This window comes from Oncorhynchus mykiss, chromosome 9 (genome assembly GCF_013265735.2).
Source record: "Oncorhynchus mykiss isolate Arlee chromosome 9, USDA_OmykA_1.1, whole genome shotgun sequence".
NCBI classification, from domain to species: domain Eukaryota; kingdom Metazoa; phylum Chordata; class Actinopteri; order Salmoniformes; family Salmonidae; genus Oncorhynchus; species Oncorhynchus mykiss.
Genome location: NC_048573.1, coordinates 51,921,146 through 51,941,337, shown reverse-complemented (window position 1 = coordinate 51,941,337; position 20,192 = coordinate 51,921,146). Strand labels below are relative to the sequence as shown.

Genomic DNA, 20,192 nt, shown 5'->3' with positions numbered 1-20,192 from the left:
TTTAGCTACATTTTCCCTAACTAAATCTGTACTTGACAAGCCTCCTCTCCATGTCCCAGGCGTCAACACCATGGCCAACTATGAGCAGGTCCTGCACCTGATTCGCTACAAGAACTGGCACACAGAGGCTCTCTTTGACAGGAAGTTCAAGCTGTTCTGCTCCGAACTCAACGGCCGATACATCAGCAACGACTTCAAGGTCGAGGTATGACTGAGCGTTTACTGTTTATACCTCACCCATACAGCAACTGCTGTCACTTCTTCGGTATAGAGACTGATGTAAAATAATCCCTAGTCACTGTGTTAGGGATATTAACCCTTTTATGTCATAAACAATTATGAACAACAATTGGTGAAGTGAACAAGAATATGTAACAATGTTTAAAAAAAACAAAACAATGGAAAAGCTTCAGTAACACTTTGATTCTGTGGTCTGTCTGTAACTCTGGACGTTTTCTCTCTCGCTTTTTTTTTTGTGCATGCGCCTACCCCCAGGTCAGTGTGATCCACACAGCCAACCCCATGGACCATGCTAATAATGCCATGGTGCAGCCCAATTTCATCAACCCAGTGCACCACGCCTCTGTGGACCTGTCCGGACACAACCTGGTCAACGCTCACCAGGCTTCAGGTAAAACCACTAATGCTAACCCGACTCATTAGCCTGTCTGTGCAAGTGAGGTGAGCGTGTGAATAATGGTATACATGAAAAGATTTAAGTAAATATTTAAACCACTAGTAAAAAAAAATACTGAACAACCTTAGTAGAACATGTTTGCCTTTTGGTATAATGGTTCTGGAATGACAGTCACAGGGACCACAGAGCCCTGGTCAGGGTGTACCCCCTTAACTAAATTGGTGTCAGTGTCAGGAGTAGGATACCACCATTGAAAGCCTGTCCCGGCTGAGTTTTAGGCACAGTTAATTTCTGAGGCATGGTTCTGCTATTTTTTATAATGAATGTGTTAACTGAAATATATAGCAGTCTACTAAAGTAATCAGACTTATTCTTACTATAATGAACTGCTTCAGCAACTATTCAGCTTTAATTTGACATTTAACACATCTCCCACTACCATACAAATATTTTTAGACAGCTGAAGCAAGCGCACACATTTTCTTGTTTAGTCATATTTATCTTACCCTAGAAGTGTTTACTTTGCAGGCTAACAAACATCTATTGAGATGCAATGTTAACTTGAAGTATCGACAAAACAAGTTTTGCAGTCACATAACCAAAAAGGAAGGCTACATACAGCAGATCATTTTTCCTAAAATTACTTTTTGTGATTCGCAAATGAAACGTTTGATTCACATGATTCAATTCACCGCGATTTAACAGTATCCCAGTCTTTGCAATGGAGAAGTGAGTTGACTTTTGTCAAAAATAGATTAAAATAATTGATTCACATGAATCAAATAAATCATTAAAAAAATGTAAAACCAAAAAAATATTTAATGTGAGGCGGGGCATCCGTTAAACAGTAAATCAACTTTGTTAGGCATTAGCTTTAGCATAATTAGCCTCTTTGGGCTAGCTACCAATATGTATCATAAGCACTACACAAGCCTTCTATTTAATCAAAACTGCAAAATTGGGTGTGCTGTGCCAACAGTCTGTCTCAGTCCACACTGAGGTATACACAGCTTGAATTCAAATAAATATAGATTTATTTTGTATTTATTTAATTACCCCAAACCTCCCTTTTCCCTGTATGTGGTGAATGCGGTTTTGTGGCAACCCGAAATGGCCTCGACACTGCTTTGGAATGAATAGTAATCCATAGATTTAGAATACCAGAAACACTAAAACTCTTGTCTATTTATTTCTATGATACACCTATCTTAGATTGGACAATTCCAGATCCCCCATTTCCTCCCACAATACTTGCTGTAGATTATTTTACTCATCTCTTGTTAAAATTAATCCTAACCTCATAATCAAACAGCTAATCTGTTAAATGTTTTGCTCTGGAATAAATAAATAAATCCCTCTTGGTCAGACCGGGGCGAGCTTTCCCCATAGATTTACGTAAATTAACCAAAAGTAGGGCACATTAAATATTTATCGGTTGCCTGGTTTTTAGTTTGGAGATTACATTTGAGTGCCGTCGGTCCTTCCGCGACATCTGGACGGCCAGGAATCTGAGCACAACCTTTATTTATGTTGTATTTTTTTGAGGGTTGTAATCTCCAGTGCTGAGAGTGCTTAATAAACCATGTAGCCTACATGACCGGGCTAGTACATACTTGTGTACTCATGGCCAGATAAGAGTAGAGAAGGTTGGCAGAGGACACTCAAAATCTAAGAGGAGATGTACATTGTTATTAGCCAGTTGTAGTCTGACGTAACTGCTAAAGTCAGGAAGAGTAGTCGCACAACCTGGCTCCAATGTATCGTAACACCCTACTAAAACCCCATCAAGACTGTGAGATTACACCAGGGCCATTTATTTATCAAGCATCTCAAAGTTGGAGTGCTGATCTAGGATGTCTGTAATAATCAGATTCATTATGATTTTAAAAGGTAAAACTGATCGTAGATCAGCACTCCTACACTGTGACACTTAGTAAATGGATCCAGGTCCAACGGTCCTCCATTATGATCACACAATGTGACAGCGCAACAAAATACCAAAAGTGTGTGTGTGTGTGTGTGTGTGTGTGTGTGTGTATAAAAGTGGCTTTTGATTCTTTACAATGTGTAGATCCTTTTCTTCTTTCAACCTAACAATGATGAAATCCCCATACAGTTTTTCTATCAGAAAATCTCTTTATTTTACAATATAAAATACATGAATACAGGCATAAACATAATGGTACATTACATTTAGCAGAAACAGAATACCAAGATGCTGAGTTGAATTGTAGTGTACAAACATCAACAACTGCATAAAAACAGTTAAACTACACACTAAATATCTGAGCTCATGACCAGTTGATGAGGGGGTCCTCATATTTTATAATACAATTGATATACTTGGTGAAAGAGGGGGGCAGGGAAACCTGATTTAGTTGCTACTACTCTTGTAACCGACGCTGGGAGACTGGTTGAATTGTCATAGAGATGGACTTGAGGGAATCACTGTTACTTTTCCAGTTGTACCAGGTGGAAACATGGCTGTGTCACATACCCCCACATATAGACACCATTTGGGTTGGCAAAATGGCAGGCATTGTATCAAAATCCACCCATCAAGGTTACCACACAACTTGAAGAATGTCCATCTTGGTCAAAGTGGAAACTGAGTTTAGTAAAATACTACATATATCTTCTCAAGCTGACAGTCCCTGAAATCGGGCAATAGAATTACTTAAAAAAAATATATGTATGTTTACATGACTTATTTTATTGATTTTCCACCGTTTTTATGTCAGCCATCCAGACCTTCCTAAGACCATGTAAAGGTCCTCTGTCGAATAAACTTGCATTTGCCTCCCTCTGGTGGTCGGCTGCATCATTACACTGATTTATATTGCTTCAATGCAATGTTACCTCAAAGGGGCGGTCCTTAGAAAAACATTTATCCAGCTCGACTTCTTCATGGCATAGCAATCGCTGATTTTGTCTCGAGCAGGTGGATACATTACTTTCATAGCTCTATGATAAGGAATGTGACATACACACTTCCTTAAACCTAAAATAAGTGAAGAAGTAATTTTATGTTGAAGTCACAATTGCATATGCTCAGAATTAGGGATGCACGGATATGACATTTTTGGCTGATACCTATATCTGATATTTTCTTTGCCAAAAAAAACAATACCGATTTAAAAAAATGTTGCAGCCTTTTTAAGCATTCTAGTACAGTTAAATAGTTGAAACACACACTGACCAAAAAGTTATTTTGTTGGCATTTACGTATATCCCCATTACCAGTAAAACATAATCAAAACCTCTATTTCACTTACTTGCTGTGCTGTTTCGTTGTTCATTTGTTCAGTCGTTTCATTCTCAACCAGGATTTCATCATACGCAGCAGTGAAGTTTCAGCGCTGTCTGTCCGTGGCCTTTCTTCCTCGGTGGGCACTGTCACTGTGTCTGATTTCATCTTGTCCAGCTGTGTCTGTAACATTTCATGTAAACTCTGTTTCTTGTCTGCATGGAAGTAGCGGATCTTGTACCTAGCATCTAGCCTGGTGGCATCACAGTAAAGAGGCTCAGAGAGAATGCCACCGCATCGCTTGTTCACAGACTAGTAGAATACTTTTCCAAGCATTTTTGTTGAGCAGGCGTTTCAATGCCATGACCGGGTATCTCGTCTGCTACAGACGCAGTTGAGCTTATTTCTAGAGTCAGTTGTTCAAATGGAGCTTGTTTTCATTTCATTTCATGTTTCCAAGTTTCAAAAATGCCATTGAAATGGCAGCAGCAGTATGAGAACTAGCACATTCTTGAGCATGTAATACGGCTTTCCTCAGTACGAAATCCTCGTCGACCCACTGTGCTGTCAGACTCCTAATGCTCATGGGGTTTACATCGCTGGTCCAAATGTCAGTCGTGAAGCTAATAGCGGTGACGCCCATTCCCAGTGGGTCAGAAGTTTACATACACTCATTTAGTATTTGGTAGCATTGCCTTTAAATGGTTTAACTTTGGCCAAACGTTTTGGGTAGCGTTCCACAAGCTTCCCACAATAAGTTGGGTGAATATTGGCCGATTCCTCCTGACAGAGCTGGTGTAACTGAATCAGGTTTGTAGGCCTCCTTGCTCGCATATGCTTTTTCAGTTCCGCCCACAAATTTTCAATAGGATTGAGGTCAGGGCTTTGTGATGGCCACTCCAATACCTTGATTTTGTTGTCCTTAATCCATTTTGCCACAACTTTGGAAGTATGCTTGGGGTCATTGTCCATTTCGAAGACCCATTTGCGACCAAGCTTTAACTTCCTGACTGATGTCTTGAGATGTTGCTTCAATATATCCACATAATTTTCTATTTTGTGAAGTGCACCAGTTCCTCCTGCAGCAAAGCACCCCCACAACATGATGCTGCCACCCCCATACTTACCGGTTGGGATGGTGTTCTTCGGCTTGCAAGCATCCCCCTTTTTCCTCCAAACATAATGATGGTCATTATAGCCAAACAGTTCTATTTTTGTTTCATCAGACCAGAGGACATTTCTCCAAAAAAGTACGATCTTTGTCCCCATGTGCAGTTGCAAACCGTAGTCTGGCTTTTTTATGGCGGTTTTGGAGCAGTGGCTTCTTCCTTGCTGAGCGGCCTTTCAGGTTATGTCGATATAGGACAGGTTTTACTCTGGATATAGATACTTTTGTACCTGTTTCCTCCACCATCTTCACAAGGTCCTTTGCTGTTGTTCTGGGATTGATTTGCATCTTTCGCAACAAGTACAATCATCTCTAGGAGACAGAACACGTCTCCTTCCTGAGCGGTAAGACGGCTGCGTAGTCCCATGGGGTTTATACTTGCGTACTATTGTTTGTACAGATGAACGTGGTACCTTCAGGCGTTTGGAAATTGCTCCCAAGGATGAACCAGACTTGTGGTCTACAAATCTTTTTCTGAGGTCTTGGCTGATTTTCTTTTGATTTTCCCATGATGTCAAGCAAAGTTTGAAGGTAGGCCTTGAAATACATCCACAGGTACACCACCAATTGACTCAAATGATGTCAATTAGCCTTATCAGAAGCTTCTAAAGCCATGACATCGTTTTCTGGATTTTTCCAAGTTGTTTAAAGGCACTGTCAACTTAGTGTATATACACTTCTGACCCACAGGAATTGTGAAACAGTGAAATAATCTGTCTGTAAACAATTGTTGGAAAACTGATTTGTGTCATGCACAAAGTAGATGTCCTAACCGACTTGCCAAAACTATAGTTTGTTAACGAGAAATTTGTGGAGTGGTTGAAAAATGAGTTTTAATGACTCCAACGTAAGTGTATGTAAACGTCCGACTTCAACTGTATGTTTGGTAAAGTAATAAAGAAGGTGAAATAATTGGGGTACATGTTCCTAAAACAGATTACACCTATACTGACCAAAAATATAAACGCAACATGAAACATGAGACCAACACTTTACACGAGCTGAAATAAAAGATCCCAGAAATGTTACATATGCACAAAAAGCTTATTTCTCAATTTTGTGCACAAATTTGTTTACATGCCTTTTAGTGAGCATTTCTTTGCTAAAGTAATACATCAACCTGACAGCTGTGGCATATCAAGAAACTGATTAAACAGCATGATCATTACACAGGTGCACCTTGTGTTGGGGGCTATAATAGGCCACTCTAAAATGTGCAGTTTTGCCACAGATATCTAAAGTTTTGAAGGAGCGTGTAGTTGGCATGCTGACTGCAGAAATGTCCACCAGAGCTGTTGCCAGAGAATTGAAGGTTAATTTCTCTAGCAAAAGCCGCCAACAACGTCTTTTTAGAGAATTTGGCAGTACGTCCAACCGGCTTCACGACCGCAGACTACATGTAACCACACCAGCCCAGGACCTCCACCTGCGGGATCGCCTGAGACCAGCCACCCGGACAGCTAATGAACCTGAGGAGTATTTCCAATTTGTATTTTTTTAATGTTGAGAATAAGTCATTCTGATTGGATGGGCCTGGCTCCCCCAATGGGTGGGCCTATGGATGTGCCCCTGACCAGTCATGTGAAATCCATAGATTAGGGCCTAATGAATTGATTTCACTGATTTATTTCCTTATATGAACTGTAACTTGGTAAAATTGTTGCATGTTGTGTTTTATATTTTTGTTCAGTGTAGTCTGATGCAGTTTTAGTAAGCAAATGAAACGTGACCTGTGGAACGTGTGGGGGAAAAATCGAACTTTCCAAAAACAACCATCCCATTAAACCCAACAACTCTCGCCAACTCTTCTATCCATGCACCATAAATCAAATCAATATTTATTTCACCTTCATTTAACTTGGCAAGTCAGTTAAGAACAAATTCTTATGTACAACGACGGCCTACCCTGGCCAAACCCGGACGACGCTGGACCAATTGTGCGCCGCCCTATGGGACTCCCAATCATGGCCGGTTGTGATACAGCCTGCTTATTTAAAGTGAATTTAAATTCACAAATTCACAACACTCTTCACAGTAAAAGAGAGAGCTAAAACAAGCAGGAAGAATAAAATGGATAAAAATGGGAACATAAAACAAACAACAACAATACAAAGACATTGATTAAAAGACACAGCTAAATAACAGTAAAGTAATTGATTAAAGGACAGGCTAAAAAGGTGGGGTATCAAATTTGATTTTAAAACCTCAACTGTACCTTTTTTTTTTTTAATCCGGTGATAAATGAGCTGAAAAGGAGACTAGAGTAGGACTTTAAGTCTTACCCAGCCCTAGAAGTGAATATAGTTTGTGTGTGTGCGTGCATACGTGTGTGTGTGTGAGAGCTTGCATGCGTACATTTGTCCTAATACACACTCTGTGTGTGTTGTACTCAGTGGTCCCCAGCGCCGCCACCATCGTCATTGTGGTGTGTGTCAGCTTCCTGGTGTTCATGATCATCCTGGGCGTGTTCCGGATCCGGTCAGCCCACCAGCGCACCATGAGGGACACAGAGGGCGGCAAGGAGAATGAGATGGACTGGGATGACTCGGCCCTCACCATCACAGTCAACCCCATGGAGGTAATATCATATAAATCATTTAGCAGACACCTTTTTATCCAATAGTAGTACAAAAAATTATATAGTATTGTGTGCGTTTTTTATCCAAAGCAACATGCAGTTGTGTGCTGGAATCGAACCCACGATCCTGACGTTGCATGCACAATGCTCTACCAACTGAGAACAACAGAGATGGAGCAATCGATCATTCAAAAACAAATAGACCACACGGGCACACTGTAATGCTCCAAAAAGGTTTCCTTCTGGTCAAAGCCTTGCACTGAAATAGCAAATCCTCAGTTGAAACAATAACAAAGTGGGCACCCCGTCTCCGGATGGGTCCGGAGAAATGTAACCACTCTCAAATGCATAGACAGAGCAATGGATGCAAGGACTGACAATACATGGTCTCAAACGTATCATTTTAACTACACTGAACAAAAATATTAAAGTAACATGTAAAGTAAAGTAAAAAAATAAATAATCACATGTTCTATACGCACAAAAAGCTTATTTCTCTCAAATTTTTGGCACATATTTGTTTACATCCCTGTTAATGAGCATTTCTCCTTTGCCAAGATAATCCATCCACCTAAAAGGTGTGGCATATCAAGAAGCTGACTAAACGGCATGATCATTACACAGGTGCACCTTGTGCTGCAAAATGTGCAGTTTTGTCACAACACAATGCCACAAATGTCTCAAGTTTTGAGGGAGCGTGTAACTGGCATACTGACTGCATTAATGTCCACCAGAGCTGTTGCCAGAGAATTTAATGTTAATTTCTCTACCACAAAGCACCTCCAATGTTGTTTTAGAGAATTTGGCAGTACGTCCAACCGGTCTCACAACCGCAGACCACGTGTATGGCGTCGTGTGGGCGAGCTGTTTGCTGATGTCAACGTTGTGAACAGAGTGCCCCTTGGTGGCGGTGGGGTTATTGTATGGGCAGGCATAAACTACGGACAACAAACACAATTGCATTATATTGATGGCAATTTGCATGCACAGAGATACCGTGACAAGATCCTGTCACCCATTGACATGTCACCCATTGAGCGTGTTTGGGATGCTCTTGATCAATGTGCACAACAGCATGTTCGAGTTCCCGCCAATATATATCAACTTTGCCATTGAAGAGGAGTGGGACAACATTCCACAGGCCACAATCAACAGCGTGATCAACTCTATGCGGAGGAGATGTGTCACGCTGCTTGAGGCAAATGGTGGTCAAACCAGATACTGACTGGTTTTCTGACCCAAGCCCCTACCTTGTTTTTTTAAAGGTACTTGTGACCAACAGATGCATATCTGTATTTCCAATCATGTGAAATCCATAGATTAGGGCCTAATGAATGTATTTCAATTGAATGATTTCCTTACATGAACTGTAACGCAGTAAAAAAAAAAAAAAATGTTGCATGTGCATTTATTTTTGTTTGGTACAGTGCCTTGCGAAAGTATTCGGCCCCCTTGAACTTTGCGACCTTTTGCCACATTTCAGGCTTCAAACATAAAGATATAAAACTGTATTTTTTTGTGAAGAATCAACAACAAGTGGGACACAATCATGAAGTGGAACGACATTTATTGGATATTTCAAACTTTTTTAACAAATCAAAAACTGAAAAATTGGGCGTGCAAAATTATTCAGCCCCTTTACTTTCAGTGCAACAAACTCTCTCCAGAAGTTCAGTGAGGATCTCTGAATGATCCAATGTTGACCTAAATGACTAATGATGATAAATACAATCCACCTGTGTGTAATCAAGTCTCCGTATAAATGCACCTGCACTGTGATAGTCTCAGAGGTCCGTTAAAAGCGCAGAGAGCATCATGAAGAACAAGGCACACTCCAGGCAGGTCCGAGATACTGTTGTGAAGCCGGATTTGGATACAAAAAGATTTTCCAAGCTTTAAACATCCCAAGGAGCACTGCAAGCGATAATATTGAAATGGAAGGAGTATCAGACCACTGCAAATCTACCAAGACCTGGCCGTCCCTCTAAACTTTCAGCTCATACAAGGAGAAGACTGATCAGAGATGCAGCCAAGAGGCCCATGATCACTCTGGATGAACTGCAGAGATCTACAGCTGAGGTGGGAGACTCTGTCCATAGGACAACAATCAGTCGTATATTGCACAAATCTGGCCTTTATGGAAGAGTGGCAAGAAGAAAGCCATTTCTTAAAGATATCCATAAAAAGTGTCGTTTAAAGTTTGCCACAAGCCACCTGGGAGACACACCAAACATGTGGAAAAAGGTGCTCTGGTCAGATGAAACCAAAATTGAACTTTTTGGCAACAATGCAAAACGTTATGTTTGGCTTAAAAGCAACACAGCTGAACACACCATCCCCACTGTCAAACATGGTGGTGGTGGCAGCATCATGGTTTGGGCCTGGTTTTATTCAGCAGGGACAGGGAAGATGGTTAAAATTGATGGGAAGATGGATGGAGCCAAATACAGGACCATTCTGGAAGAAAACCTGATGGAGTCTGCAAAAGACCTGAGACTGGGACAGAGATTTGTCTTCCAACAAGACAATGATCCAAAACATAAAGCAAAATCTACAATGGAATGGTTCAAAAATAAACATATCCAGGTGTTAGAATGGCCAAGTCAAAGTCCAGACCTGAATCCAATCGAGAATCTGTGGAAAGAACTGAAAACTGCTGTTCACAAATGCTCTCCATCCAACCTCACTGAGCTCGAGCTGTTTTGCAAGGAGGAATGGGGAAAAAATGTCAGTCTCTCGATGTGCAAAACTGATAGAGACATACCCCAAGCGACTTACAGCTGTAATCGCAGCAAAAAGTGGCGCTACAAAGTATTAACTTAAGGGGGCTGAATAATTTTGCACGCCCAATTTTTCAGTTTTTGATTTGTTAAAAAAGTTTGAAATATCCAATAAATGTCGTTCCACTTCATGATTGTGTCCCACTTGTTGTAGATTCTTCACAAAAAAATACAGTTTTATATCTTTGTTTGAAGCCTGAAATGTGGCAAAAGGTCGCAAAGTTCAAGGGGGCCGAATACTTTCGCAAGGCACTGTATATGTTTTGAGGCTATACAGTGTTTAAATGTACAATGGTTACAAAGATCGGAGTAAAACAAGCATATATTTTGGGTTCTGATTGGGTGTGACAGTTGAACTAAGCTCATAAGTTACTCATTGATTCTTGAAAAAAAAAAACTATAATTTATATGTCCAAAATTGGTATAGCAACTGCAGATTGCCCCTTTTTAAAGGGATAGTTTTGTTATTTTTACACATGTATATATTTGTTTCCATGTCTGTAGACTGCTTTCAAGGTTTGGAAATAATTATTAAATGAATATGTAAAAATGCTGAACTATCCCTTTAGCAACAACAATGGGTGTATTCAACAGCCAGAGGTGGAAAAAGTACAAAATTGTCATACTTGAGTGAAAGTAAAGATAACTTAATATGAAATGACTTGAGTAAAAATGAGTCACCCAGTAAAATACTACTTGAGTAAAATACTAAAAGTATCAGATTTTAAATGTATTTAATTTCAGTGGTGGAAAAAGTACTCATCAAATTCCTTATATTTAGCAAACCAGATGGCACACTTTCCTTTTTTTTATTACTTTTTTTGACAGCTAGGGGCAACTCCAACACTCAGACATAATTTACAAAGGAAGCATTTATGTTTAGTGAGTCCACCAGATCGGAGGCAGTAGGGATGACCAGGGGACGTTCTCTTAATAAGTGTGTGAATTGGACCTTTTTCCTGTAATGCTAAGCATTCAAATTATAACTAGTACTTTAGGGTGTCAGGGAAAATGTATGGAGTAAAAAGTACATAATTTTCTTTTAGAATGTAGTGATGTAAAAGAGGTAAAAAATATAAATAGTAAAGTACAGATACCCCCAAAAATGATTTAAGTAGTATTTTTACTTAAGTACTTTACATCACTGTGCACAGCTGTCACCAAGGCGAAGGGTGGCTACTTTGAAGAATATAAAATATATTTTAATATGTTTAACACATTTTTGGTTACTACATGATTCCATATGTGTAATTTCATAGTTTTTATGTCTTCACTATTATTCTACAATGTAGAAAATAGAAAAATAAAGAAAAACACTTGAATGAGTAGGTGTCCAAACTTTTGACAGGTTGTGTGTGTGTGTGTGTGTGTGTGTGTGTGTGTGTGCGTGTGTGTGTGCGTGTGTGTGTGTGTGTGGAAATAATAAAGGCAACACAGGAAAAAAAGAGGAAGCTATAAAAAGGGTCAGTGCCAATACCAAACGTACAATGTGCAGGGATACTGGAGTATTTGAGGTAGATATTTACATGTGGATGGGGATTAGGTTTAAGTGACTGGGTATTAAGATAAATAATAATAGTTAGCAGCATAAGTGTTGGTAACAGCCTACGCAGCTGCTGATCGGGTTCCTCCACTTCCTTCAGATCTTTCTCATAATCATTTAATAATGTGAAAGACTGACCCTCTCTCTCTCCCTCTTTCCTCTGGTAGACTTATGAGGACCAGCACAGCAGTGAGGAGGAGGAAGAAGAAGAGGAGGAGAGCGAGGAAGGTGAGGAGGAAGATGACATCACAAGTGCTGAGTCGGAGAGCAGCGAGGATGAGGAGGCCGGAGAGCCAGAGGACCAGCAGGGTGCCAGTAGACAGCAGCAGCTGGAGTGGGACGACTCCACACTCACCTACTAACAGACACACACACATACACACACTCATACATTTTTACATGCACATGCAAACACACACTTATTACACACACAAGCAACACACACACTCATATACACATACACACCACAGGAAGTTGGTGCCACATTAATTGGGGAGAACGGGCTCGTGGTAATGACTGGAGCAGGCGTGGAATGGTATCAAATACATCAAACACATGGTTTCCAGGTGTTTGATGCCATTCCATTTGCTCCGTTCCTGCCATTTATTATGAGCCGTTCTACCCTCAGCAGCCTCCTGTGATACACACACTTCTCTCACACACTCATATACATACTCTAACACACATGACTCATAGAGTTTCTCATCCTCACTACCCCTCCTAAACAGTGGGGGCACACCCTTACAAATTCCTTACCGAGGAGCCATGATGTAAAAACAAAACACAAATCCCCCTTAAAAGCGATATATTGTCAAGGTTTCCCTGTCGTCATCTTAGTGGTGGTACTCTGTGTAGTATAGTAATCACCGGATCGCTGATTTCTTACTTTTTTAATTTTGAATGTTTTATTCCCGGGAAGACTTGGCCAACATTTGCATTTTGTTTTGAGCTACCGTGAGGAAACAACCTTGCACTTTTGTTTAGTTCTTTACTGATGTAAGGCTTTCAAAATGGATAATGATTTTTTTAAATGTATATTCCTTGCACATCTGTTTTAGATTTGTTTGCCGCTAAACGAGAGAAGCTTTGACTTTTTTTTTCTTTCTTTGTGCTTGAGTTGTAGTCCGGAGAGTGAAACGAGATTGTTTCAGACACGTAGACCGCATATTTACATTTTTCTCCTTTTAGTGCATGAGGATATTTGAACAAGTCATATGTGTAGATGAATAAATTGCTTTTTAATATTTTGTAAATATGAAGAAACCATGTAATTAGTCAGTGTGTTAGTGAAGGCCTAAACAAATGGGTCCAATATCTAAAAAGGCGCAGTACGTCGTGTAGAATATTTGTGTCACAAAGGCTATAGCATGTTGCACATTTTTTGGCAAAGCTCTTCCGTCATACTTGTACAAAATGTCCGCTTCAAGAAGAGCAACCCAGACCCAGAACTGTACACAAAGGTTTCTATGGCAAAATGTTGCTCATTTTGTCTTTTCATTTGCAAGGAGGTAGTTATTTCTTTGCTTAGTGGGGACAGGACTGGTCGGTTTTGCTTTCGGCTCCTCACATGCCACACTCCTCACATGCTATATACATAAGGGCGGGAGGTAGCCTAGCGGTTAGAGCATTGGGCCAGTAACTGAAAGGTAGCTAGTTCGAATCCCCGAGCCGACAAGTTGATAAATCTGTCAATGTGCCCTTGAGCAAGACGCATAATAATTGCTCCAGGGTCGCTGTTGACAATTACAGACCATGGCCGAGACCCCACTCTCCGACGGTGTCTCAGGGAGAGTTGGGATAGGCAAAAAAACACATTTCCAATTCACGTGTGAAATAGGACAAATATAAGCACCCACCAAATTATGATTATTTCTTTGCTTGACTTGCACAGGTGGCAATGTATTTAATTCCCATTCTCGTCTGTTATTGTACAGAAGGTAATTTGAGGTCAAGATGATCACGTTCAGTAAACCACAGTCCGATGTAGCTTAAGGTACTGAGAAAACAGCCAGCTTCTGCAGTTCCGCAATGAATTCACAATGAGATATATTAGATATATTAGATATATTTCTGCTAGCACATTAGGACCAGCAGAGAATTACACTCCATCTGCAGCTTTAAAAAGCCCTTCCATATTCCAGTCCTGCCGTTGCATCAAAAATATTAGAACAAAAATACAAACGAATCTCAGCATACAGACGGACCTGAGGCGTATGGTTCGTCTAGCTTTAGGAGGGCTCAATTCAATAGCACGGCTGCTGTCGTTCTTTGGAAGAGAAATGAAATGCGAGAACATTTTGTCTGCTTCATTGCAAAAAAACATATATTTTTTAAGGATTATTTTCATGGCATGGCTATTTAACCTGAAATAATATATTAGATGCATTTTTAAACGGTTTTCTCATTACAGTTGAGCGTAGTCTCACTGCAGTTGTTTTACTTATTTGAAGGATATTGAAACCTTCAAATAAGTCATAACAAATACGAATAAATATGTGACTGCTGATAGATTGTTGTGATATGAGAACTCTTTAAAATGTAGTCTTCTTTGTCCTTGTTTGAATCTTTAAAATGAAATGTTTTTTTGCAGTAGACCACTAGATTTTATTGTACATGGAACTGTACTGTAGAGTTGTTCTAAGATATTTGTTTACATTTGGTAAACTTGTTTTCCCTCTGGTATTAGTATAAAACTTATACAATGAATTGAAAAGATGTCAGATGTTAACCTCTATATTTCCTTTCAAAAATCACTGCTTATTCATCTCAATACCTTCAAAAACCCCATGTGGTAAAGGATTTGTAACCCTCAAACAGGTTAACGTTATTCCACCGTTTTAGGAATCCAAATGAATTATGTACATTCTGCAAAACTTTCATAAGTATGTTTTATGGCATGACTTTGGGAATTTTAGTCAAACTTAAAAGTAAAGTGAGCAAAGGTGAGTGAGGCATGACAAAGTTGGAAAACTGTTGGAAAGGTTTATAAAGGAAGTCTTATACTTTGCATGTTAATCTATTTTTAGAGGCCAAATACATAATGGCTCAAGTAACACAAGTGTACCATTTTATGCTTTGCAAGTTTCATATAAAGTCATTTTTGGAGACCGTTCCAAGTAACTTTTGAGGGTTTGAGCAAAACCATATGTCTGGAGTCGCTCAATCACATTTCTGTTAGGCCCAATGTATTTATTATTTTTGGTCAACTGTCGAAATGTGGTGAACAGTCTCCCCTTCAAAATGACTAGGGCCCAATAAGGGGGTCAGGTTCGAGCTGGCCCAAGTTGGGAGTGCCTTTTGCCGATCACAGCGCATTAACACAACTAACAAAACACTCATCCACGCTCTTTTTAGTTGTGGCAACTTTTATTTTGTAACTATTTAATGCTAGATTTCTTACAGAGCTGGGGGAAGTGATTTTATTTAATTTTGTAGTAATAATAGTCCACTGCTAGTTTTATTAAAAGTTAATGTTTTACATAGGTGTCATGTGTCTATGTTTATGTGTAGCAAAAGTAGGACCATATTGTATCCTCTATAGATATTGTACTGAATCATCATATTGAGGAAATCCACTTCTAAAAATATGTACAATATTAAAATGCTCTAGGCAGCATATGTGGGTATAAAGTTACCTATTTGTGTATAGTGAACGGTAATTTTGAACAGTGTATTATTGCCTGATTTGCAGACAAAGTTGTTGAGGGCAGCATGAAATTCACCAGAACAAGAGTATAATCTTATTCTCTCCAAATTTCTCACGCTCATTTTGTCACAGTCCATTGTCAATTTAACATTCTCATCTCCCTTTTAAACATTTTCTTTATTTATTGAAAAGTACAAATCAAACATACTACTGAACAGCCACCATTCCAAGGGGCCAGAGTTTACAACTGTTTGTGCCAGTCAGTGGAGCTTGGGCCTCAAGTCAAGTTCTGTGATACTTTTGATCAGCCCCTTGGACATTTTCCTTTCCATTGAATGAATGTCGCTGTCCATCCAGCAGACATATGAGCTTTGGGATTCAATGGGTGTTTACGTTGCATGAATCACTTCTAATGAAAACAACAATTTTCTGTATATTACATGTGGAACTGTGAGATTTGAGTGGGAGAGGGGACATGTATACTACTGATTCTCGGATTGTTTTCACAAGTCCACACCACTCAAACATTTTTGGTTTATTTTTTATCTTTGCTCAAAAATGGAAGGTGACAATGTTTTCAGAACTGTTGAACGCTTCCTTTTGTGCTTGTTGGGGCTGCTCTCACTTTTCTACCAATTGAAAGGCAAATTGTAGTGAAGTTGATGCTTGCTCGTGAACAAAATAAAGGATGAGAGAGTACAAATGTGTCTGGATTATGTTCTGTTCTATATTATGAGTTCACACTTTTAAGACTGGTGTCATTCTCTGTACTTGGTCTGCTGTATCTGCCCTTGCCTTTTTACTAATGTGTGCACTTGCACACCGCCGCATGGTGGAAACATTCTCTAGCCAATGATTACACCAATACAATGGTTCTACATAAGAGGAAGTGTGCAAGTACACATGGAGAAGGATGCAGCCTGGCTAATTTTGAACTCTGTGAAACTATGACTGCCGCTTCAGCCATGTGGAGTAATGAGTAGGATTCTACATGCAAAAGTGATTACTTTTGATAAATGCTTTCTGCCTTCCCAATTATACTTTAATTCTAACTTACATTTCATGGAAAATAAATACACCATGCTCCATTCTTGACAATATGACCGAGCGGCGCAGATTACCGGTCCGTTCGAGCAAGGCATGCCTCCCCCACCGGCTTCGCTAGTTCAAATCCACTAAGTTATAAGACTGTCAGGGGAGTCAGAGCACTGGTGTTGCTTATAAATAGGAATGTTTGATCATGGTGCCCCCTGGTGCTGAAAGAACAGAACTAGTGTATAGAATAATGGCAATGCGTTTTAACCACAACACTACTATATTTAATAAGACAGAAGATTGAGAAATTTAACTTTATATTAGGAATACAAAAATCATAGAGAAACTTATACCACTTATGACTACATTTTTAGAAAGTATTTTGTCAGACATCAAACACACTACACATCCAAAATGATGCATGTAAACTGACTTTTGACATTTTCGGGCTCCTCTCAATTAAGAATCAGAGCTGGTTCAAGTTGGTGTGTTATGCAATCACATTTAAGCCCAGCATTGCATATTTAACACTGCAATGATTCATTTATTTATTTTGACATGAACAGTTATGCAGGAAAAATAATTTAATCCAAGAGCTAAAACAAAATGATTTAGCCATGAAGACAATCTGTATGAAAACTGAATTTAAAGCCTTCAAAATGTCTGAGCCACACTTAACAAAAAGGATGACCGATGGACTGTTCAAATTATAAATAGACTACTCTAGTACCAAATGCATACCAAGTTTTACAATCATCATCAGAAAAAAAAAAAGTGTACAAAAGGTTAACTTTACTCTTTAAAAGCAAGTACGGTCTAAGTGCATGATTGATTTACATTATCAATATTATGGCACTGTTATTGGGTGGAAACACTTGATGTTAAACAACATAGACATTGGACAACACCTGATTATCCTCTATACCTTGGTTTTCTCCACACCAGAACTAGCTAAAGCCATTATCTTGTCTTCTGATCCTGAAAAGTGAGATGCTGGTTAAGTACAGTAGTTTACATTGTTGAGGTTGGATCTCATGGTATAGTAACACGTAAAAAAAATAAGAAGTGCAGTGGAGTTAAAGCTCACCGAGGTCTGCAGTGATTTTTTCAAATTGGCTGAGAGTTGCGGTCACATTTTCAGCCAGAAAAGTCTCGTCTTCGACTGTAAGCTGCAGGAAGAACAAGGAGAAATGAAAAGAGTGAAACTGAGGAAAGACCATTAATCCACACCATAGTCATAAGACCCCTGTTATAGTATTTCACTAAAATGAAATGACAGTTAATGACTGTCATATATAGCATACAATTTATTGAACTCCAGATGGTTACATTTTGTATGTTATACCAATTACCATTCCATCATAGCAGATTTTCAAAATATTCAATGCCACTTTCTCTTACAGTATTCATCACAAGTTTAAGCTATATGAAGAAGGGATCACAGTACACTGGTACAACGGGCCTTTTACCTTCTCGCCCAGTTTTCTCAAGGCAGTGAGGATCTCCACCTTCTGCTGAGTGTACACATCCCTCGAAAGTTTTCCCACCATGACATCACGGTCCATCTACAGAAAATTTCACACCATTCGGCTAAACTTTCAGGGGCAGTTTCCCAGTCACAGATTAATCTTAGTCCTGGATTAAAAAGCTATTTCAATAGAGATTCTCAATTGACCATGCTTTTTAGTCCACGACTAATATGTGTCCCTCAAAGCATTCCATGAACTGAACAGGTTTTAGAATGTAAAGCTTACTTTTGATATTAAATGTATCAAATAATGTACAAACAATAATGTACATAAAATACATAGATGAACAGTGCTTCCGACAAACCTCTGCTAATCTGGTTCTCAACTGCCCCGGTTGCTTCTTGGCAAACATTCGGATCACCTCGGGGGTCTTGAAAGCTTGGCTGATGGCAGCCTGGATTGCCTAATGAAGAAAAGGACAGTTCTCCCATGTCATGCATCATGACAACATTATGGTTTGTCATTACCCGTTATAATATTATGTCACTCTTATGATATGACAGTGTATGGCCCATAGAGATACATTAGATCAGGGGTGTCAAACTCATTTCCTGTATGGTAGTGTCTGTGGGTTTTCGCTCCTTCCTTGTACTTGATTGATAATTGATTATTTAGGAACTGCCATCACCTAGTTGTCTTGGTCTTAATTGGACACACATTTAAAGGAATTAACAAAAAACAGCAGACACTCAAACCTCCATGGAATGAGTTTGATTTCCTTTAAGTATATTATTTATATTCATAATATTCTATTTAATTTTAATATCTGGTCATCCAAAGTCCCTACCAGTTGCATTCCTCCAAGCTCATCCACCAGTGTCATGTTGCCTGTCACCATCTTCTTCAGAGACTCATTGAACTCATTCAACTGCTCCAGGGTTTCCTTCTTGGTCTCCTCATACTCCTCCTCTTCTAGGTCTTCTCTAGAATAAACAGAGAGCCCTGGTAATGGAGGAACAAAATCTATGGGTGTACAGAGATGTGCTCTAAATTCCATTAATACTACATGTATCACTTTGTGGAATCATAGAAATAGAATGAATATAATGACTCATTCTAATTCTGTGAGTGGAACATCCACTCTAGACATATGTGGTCTAAGTTCCATGCTACATCCCTTAGTGGAATCTTATAAATATAATACACTGAATTAATTCTAGTTCTGTGTGTGGAACATCCAGACAACCCACATTATGTTCACAGTTAGGAATGACTGATGATGAGAGTACCTGCACTCTTCCAAATCTTGGAGCTGTTGCATCAATCTGTCCAGTTGCTCCTCCATGTTTTGTTTTAGTTTCCCAGTTTCTGATTTGCCACGAGAAGCCATGCTTCCACCCTGCAAATATCATATTTAGTGAGTAAATAGTTCAATTTCATGTATCACTTGTGGATTAACTACCTAGCTACAAACACAATGGAGCGGTCTATCCTTTGACATGAAGAATAACATTCGCTATTAGCTAGCTACTATAGTTAGCTACCTTGTTCCCACTGGCCGCCAGATTCATCTGACTGAGACAGTTTTTTTGTGCGTGTAGTAGTCTAGCCTGTGGCTATAGTTGTCTAGCTGCTGGCTTGAAAAAATTAAATAAGTAATCCTCACCTGATCGTTAGAAAAATATAACTCGCCTCAACACAATCAATTTAGGAAAGAGGTGAACATATATTTGAATACTTCTCCATGAAATGTGTTACAAAATACTGTCAAAAAACATTGGGGAGTGTGGGAGTTGTGAACGTAGCTCTTGTTTGTGGTCATGGATAGAAGGGATCCAGCATTTGTCAGAATTGACTTTTCGTAGCCGGTTTATGAGAAATTACGTAGCCTATTAAATGTCGAAGGTTATGAGAATTTGGTTAAAGTTAGAAAATTGTTAGGATTAGCTAAAATGCAACAACAAAAAATGATTTACGTACATCTGACAAAAGCTGAATCCCACCTAGACTTGACTCTTATTCCGTGGGTGCGGCCTTGTCCTTTCCGGTTATTTTTTGTCCAATCATATGTCTCTATTTTAATCCTCTC

General features: G+C 39.3%; 2 protein-coding genes across 7 annotated transcripts in view; one reads left to right on the top strand and one right to left on the bottom strand.

Annotated features, from left to right (window-relative positions):
• clstn1 (calsyntenin 1) overlaps positions 1–16,298 on the top strand; it is a 65,565-nt gene extending 49,267 nt beyond the window's left edge. For all 4 annotated transcript variants that reach the window (XM_021616123.2, XM_021616121.2, XM_021616124.2 and 1 more), the window contains 4 exons: positions 60–205; positions 496–631; positions 7,446–7,630; positions 12,121–16,298. In XM_021616123.2, coding sequence (XP_021471798.1) covers positions 60–205; positions 496–631; positions 7,446–7,630; positions 12,121–12,315 — 662 coding nt within the window. In that variant the 3' untranslated portion in view covers positions 12,316–16,298. The remainder of the gene's footprint in view (positions 1–59; positions 206–495; positions 632–7,445; positions 7,631–12,120) is intronic.
• A 597-nt stretch (positions 16,299–16,895) lies between these two features.
• On the bottom strand, positions 16,896–20,192 carry lzic (leucine zipper and CTNNBIP1 domain containing). Of its 3 annotated transcripts, none has more exons than XM_021616133.2 (7): positions 20,084–20,192; positions 19,393–19,502; positions 18,951–19,086; positions 18,468–18,566; positions 18,104–18,199; positions 17,722–17,803; positions 16,896–17,612 (listed from the first exon to the last, which is right to left on the bottom strand). In XM_021616133.2, the coding sequence occupies exons 2-7, from the start codon at positions 19,491–19,493 to the stop codon at positions 17,554–17,556; spliced, it is 573 nt and encodes a 190-aa protein (XP_021471808.1). In that variant the 5' UTR covers positions 19,494–19,502; positions 20,084–20,192; the 3' UTR covers positions 16,896–17,553. The 3 variants fall into 3 exon arrangements, with proteins under 3 accessions (XP_021471808.1, XP_021471807.1, XP_021471806.1); XM_021616132.2 differs by having other exon boundaries at positions 19,770–20,114; XM_021616131.2 differs by lacking the exon at positions 20,084–20,192 and adding an exon at positions 19,648–20,056.

What these genes read in the sequence shown, in the direction of transcription:
- lzic (XM_021616131.2), bottom strand. Translation starts at nt 19,674, where the DNA reads ATGAATCTGGCGGCCAGTGGGAACAAG. An exon ending in CAAGATTTGGAAGAGTGCAG is followed by an intron (nt 19,087 to 19,392) that starts GTACTCTCATCA and finishes TGTTTATTCTAG; the next exon opens with AGAAGACCTAGAAGAGGAGG. An exon ending in AGCTTGGAGGAATGCAACTG is followed by an intron (nt 18,567 to 18,950) that starts GTAGGGACTTTG and finishes TTTCTTCATTAG; the next exon opens with GCAATCCAGGCTGCCATCAG.